The sequence below is a fragment of the Penaeus japonicus genome, unplaced genomic scaffold (genome assembly GCF_977035675.1).
Source record: "Penaeus japonicus unplaced genomic scaffold, GWHDUDI00000001_assembly GWHDUDI00000032, whole genome shotgun sequence".
Classification (NCBI taxonomy): Eukaryota; Metazoa; Arthropoda; class Malacostraca; order Decapoda; family Penaeidae; genus Penaeus; species Penaeus japonicus.
In genome coordinates, this window is record NW_028234434.1 from 3,890,980 (window position 1) to 3,895,979 (window position 5,000).

Sequence of the window (5,000 nt, forward strand, 5' to 3'; positions counted from 1 at the left end):
TGTGATTATCATTATCTATGAAGATTTGTTCATCAGTGAGGATACATTTACTAAGAATATCTAAAAGCAAAGTGTATAATCAAACAAGGTAAGAGCTTTAGGAACTACAGTGTAACACAAAAGCATCTTAGACCTGTGAAAATGAGAAAATGAAACAAATTTAGCTGGATGACCTCCTGAATATTGCTTTATACTTCCTAGAGCTGCAAAAAACTACAACTGACTGGCAATAAAGAGAATGATATAAAGATTAGCAACAAATTTTGGCAAAAAGAAAATCACGAGACAGATTAAAGAGACAGCATTTTCTTATTGCTGGGTACATTCATTGTCGCCTATGGTTCTGTTTTATATACATTTTTATTACTGAACATAAATGCTTCCATAAGCACTTACTCATTAATGCTTGTGACATGGGCCACATTTTAAGATGTTTGTGTTTTCTGTTTTTTTTTTTTTTTCCAGACTGATAATGTAAAGTATGAGTCTATATGATATATTAGCAAAGTAATAGTAATAGTATTTAGTATGATAGTTCATCCTATCTGGTGGAATAAATAGCTTGTTATTTTAAGAAAAGGAAAAATGTATGAAATGTTCTGACTCTGCAAAAATACTTGTAGAAATATTAAGGATTCATTTATTAGGCCTACCTGCTGGCATCAGTTTACCCTTTTCCTTGATATATCTTGAAAATTATTTTATTTCTTTTACTATTTTCATTGCTATTATTTTTTACTATTATTGTTATTATGATTATTATTATCGTCATTATTATTAGTTGTATCATTATTATTTGTTGTACCATTATTACTATTATCATTATTATTATTATCATTATATATTTTTTTTATTGATATTATCAATGATGATGATGATAATAACATCATCATTAATATTATCATTATTTTTTATAACAGTAATTACAATGATAATATTTATATGAATAAAAGTATGGTTGCCAAAACTGTAAAAAAAATGGACAGGCTAATTATCATTTTTCTACAGCAGCAACAACAAGGGTTTCAACTACTATTTTGAATGCCTTAGCTTGAACTAGAGCCAATAGAGCCATAAATCTATTGGCTTATACATTGCACAGAGTAAAGAGCAGCCTTTTTTGTCATGGCAACTGGATAGCATGGGTTCACTCATGCTTTGTCATCCATTGTAGTTACATTAGTATGGGAGATTTACAAGGGGACTGATGAAACAGAAAAGGAGGTTAGTCAGTCATTGTATTTGTGACAAAATGCAAATGGCATCATAATTAGCATTGAGGAATCCAGGTCATGGCAGTACAAGCAAAGGCAGACCAATAAGAACTTTTATTAAACAGGAAAACACCAGATCGGAGATCCCATAAGATATCCTGCAGTGTATTTAGAATAAGGAACTGGAGAGGTCCATAGCTTTGATGAAAATTATTATACTGATTGAATGAATATTGGCTTTACATGCCTGCAATTTCTTTATAAATCATGTATTATTTTTAGAAATGATTAAACTTATTGTTTCTCCATACAAAAGAAATGTAATATATTTGCTGGTAGTATTGAATTCAACAGTCATTACCAAATTTACTATTATTTCACTGATTATGTTTCTGTAAAAATGATTAAACATTTTTTTTGTTAATAGGGAACAGAATCAGCCAAATTCAACCTTTGACAAAAAAAAAAAACTATATTTCTGTATCTTTCTCATTCCTTTACCATAAGCTGGGGAGCCAACCAAGAAAACAATTACAAGAAGAACATGGTTGACCTTTTTAAACATCTTCGACGTCTGCTGCCAGATGACGCTCTCATGATATGGCTCACGACTTTGCCTGTGTCCACGGAGAAAATCAGAGGGGGTGTTATGATCAAGCAGGTGAGGAGGCTATGGTCTGTAAGGCTCTTCTAGTGTTCCTTTAATATTCAATATTATTCAGTTAGTTGATGTTCTTATGTAGATTTTTCTTTTTCACTGCTGTTTGCTTATTTTCATAAAAATCTTTCCTGTATTAACCCATTCCCGACGGGGGATTTCTAGCCTAGAATGTCCAAATGCCGGGGCTTTCGAATTATTAGGCCTAAATTAAATGAATAGCTGGCACAATACTGTGCCGCCCGGCAACTGGGCTTTTGAATGCGCGGTACACATGCTGTACCACCCGTCCTGTGTGGGTTAAAGATGAAGTGCACTGGGTTCAATTGATTGAGACTGAAGTAAGTTTGACTAAGATGAATTTAAAAATTATGTAAAAAAGAGCAAGGGCAAAATTTTTACATTAACTCAGCTGAATGGCTCTTATTGAATTTACAGGATCTTGCTCAAATAGTAGTATTCAATAGTAGTATGGTTATGTACTGGAAAACATATCCCTTTGCACAAATGTTTAATCAGTTGGAAACACTTTTTGTTCAGTGATTTTGTATTTTCTTCAAACTCTAAAGAACACGCCATCTTAAAGTCTGAAAATTTGCATAAAAAGAATGAGTCTCATTTTTTAAATCTACACATCAAAATGTATATTATAAATACTTGAAAACTTTTTCTGGCTTCTTGTATAATATTGATAGAAGATACACCTGCACATAACCAGATTTATTACACATGGCCTATAGGAGTTAAGCAAAAAATGCTTATTAATCAAACCATTCATGCACACATCTATAGACACATACATATATCTGATGCTTAATTGAAGTAGGTACATCTTAGAGCACACTTAAATAATCCTTTTAAAGTGTAATTTTTTTATGGTACAAGTTACAATGTGTTTTAGCCTTTTACAATCTAAGGATAGTGTGTAGAATTGTCAATAGCTGCTTGATTGACTGTTTAAGATTTCCTAATTGGTATCAAGCATTCTCTAATCATTAATATAGATGTATTACAAAGTATAAGGATTTTAGTTTGTGCATTATATTGTTTTTATTTATTTTTTGTTCTTGTTTTTTGTTTAGTTGGAGTTTGTGCAGCACAGTATGGAGTTCATAGTAATGGAGGCAAATAAATTTGCTCAGGAACTGTGCATGGCTTTCAGTTTTAACTTAATTGATCTGCATTACTACATGCGTTTTCAGCTTCAGAGGTGAGTGTCATTTTTTGTTATCCATTTCTGGGATGCAATATACTTTAGGCACTTTTAGATGTATAAATTATTACAGGTGTAGTTAGTTACAGACAATTTTTTTATCTTGATTTTATTTTCTGGGTGGATGTTTATATATATTAAACTGACTAAGCATACTTCCAATTCTTTTCAGTAACAGGTGCTGGAAAACAATTATATATGCATATATATATGTATATGTATATATATATATATGTATATATATATATAGTTATATATATATATATGAAAAATATATAAAATATTATATATATAAATATATATTAATATATATATTATATATATATATATATATATATATATATATATAAATATGTATAGGTAATAAATCTATATATAGATAATGTATAGGTGTATATGTATGTATATATGTATGTACATATATATGTAATGTTATATATGTAATGTATGTATTTATGTATGTATTATATGTATGGTATAGTATGTATGTATATATATAAATATATAAGTTATATAGTATATATAGTGATATATATATATATATATAATATATATAATATAAGATATATTATATATATATAAGTAAGCATAGTTCCAATTCTTCTTAGTAACAGGTGTTGGAAAACAATTATGTATACATATATATATAGGTAGATAGATAGATAGGTATATATATATATATATATATATATATATATATATATATATATATATATATATATATATATATATCAATAGGTGATAGATATACATATGATGAAGAAGAGGATATTTTGATGCTTGATATTTTGAAAAAATTAAGTTCATTAACTCCTTCTTTACTTAAATTCATGTCTGGGTATATGCATGCCTTATATTTAAACACTAAATAGAGGCAGTTTAAATGATTCAGATTCAGATTTTTTTTTCACATTGATAGCATTAGATGTCTTAACCCTCTCTGGACGGGTGGCACACGACGGGTACCGCGCATTCAAGGCCCGTTCTCTGGGTGACGTCATACGGCGTCGTTTATTTAACTGATTTAGGCCTATGCGTTCAAGAGCCCCGGCATTGTAGCATGCAAGGCTGGAATGCCCCCGTCATGAGTGGGTTAAATACCTGGCTTACAGTAGACTGTATATTTCTATGGCTTCAAAAGTTCCATCAATAATTCTACTGGTTTCTATACACCCCACACTCAATTCACAAGTGACTTTGTTTAACTTCATAGGAATCTGACTACCAAATGGGAATTGATCAAAACCTTGATATAGTTATGCATCATCCTAAAAACCTCATTACTAGCTTCTCCAGCTTTATAGTCACTTCACCACTCTGTCAGCCACCCACAGATGGCTCAAAAGTGAGTTTGGATGCCAGAAGCCTTTACAAAGCTGAGTGTAAACCTAGCTATAATGGCATTCCTTGTTCAAAACCTTGTTATAGTGACACCCAGTTTGAATTGAACCCCCCTGAACTCCCTCCACAGTACATCATATTTTGGTGTGAGGGAGAGGGTTTTGTTCCATTATTCTGGGGGTGGGGGGAGGGTTAAGAAGGGGTCAATGATATTCCAAATTATGTTCATATATATTCCAATTTTCTTACTCATGTTTAACCTCTATTTTTCAGGCGAACAAAGGATGGCCTCCACTGGGAACCTCCAGCCGTGCGAATGATGACTAATTTCATTCTTTCACACATAGGTATCATACTAAGTTGAGGCTTTCTGACAGCTAATAACAGAGCAAACAAAACTGTGTATATTTAGTTTGCATTATTATCTATATAGATTATTTTTGTTTATATTGATACATGTGTGTTCTTTGATTGCTTCAGAATTTCTTTGTAGTGGTCTGAACTTGATTACGCTTTTCTGTGGTAACATCTGGTCATTCTGTAGCTATTTCCAACCTTAATTTATTCCTTAAGA

The 5,000-nt window shown here is 31.1% G+C and overlaps 1 protein-coding gene across 1 annotated transcript in view; it reads left to right on the top strand.

The window, feature by feature from the left end:
* Window positions 1-5,000, top strand: part of LOC122251406 (PC-esterase domain-containing protein 1B) — a 20,545-nt gene that overhangs the window by 7,108 nt on the left and 8,437 nt on the right. The window contains exons 6-8 of the mRNA XM_043013341.2: window positions 1,722-1,875; window positions 2,955-3,082; window positions 4,700-4,773. Of these exons, the coding sequence (XP_042869275.2) occupies window positions 1,722-1,875; window positions 2,955-3,082; window positions 4,700-4,773 (356 nt within the window). The remainder of the gene's footprint in view (window positions 1-1,721; window positions 1,876-2,954; window positions 3,083-4,699; window positions 4,774-5,000) is intronic.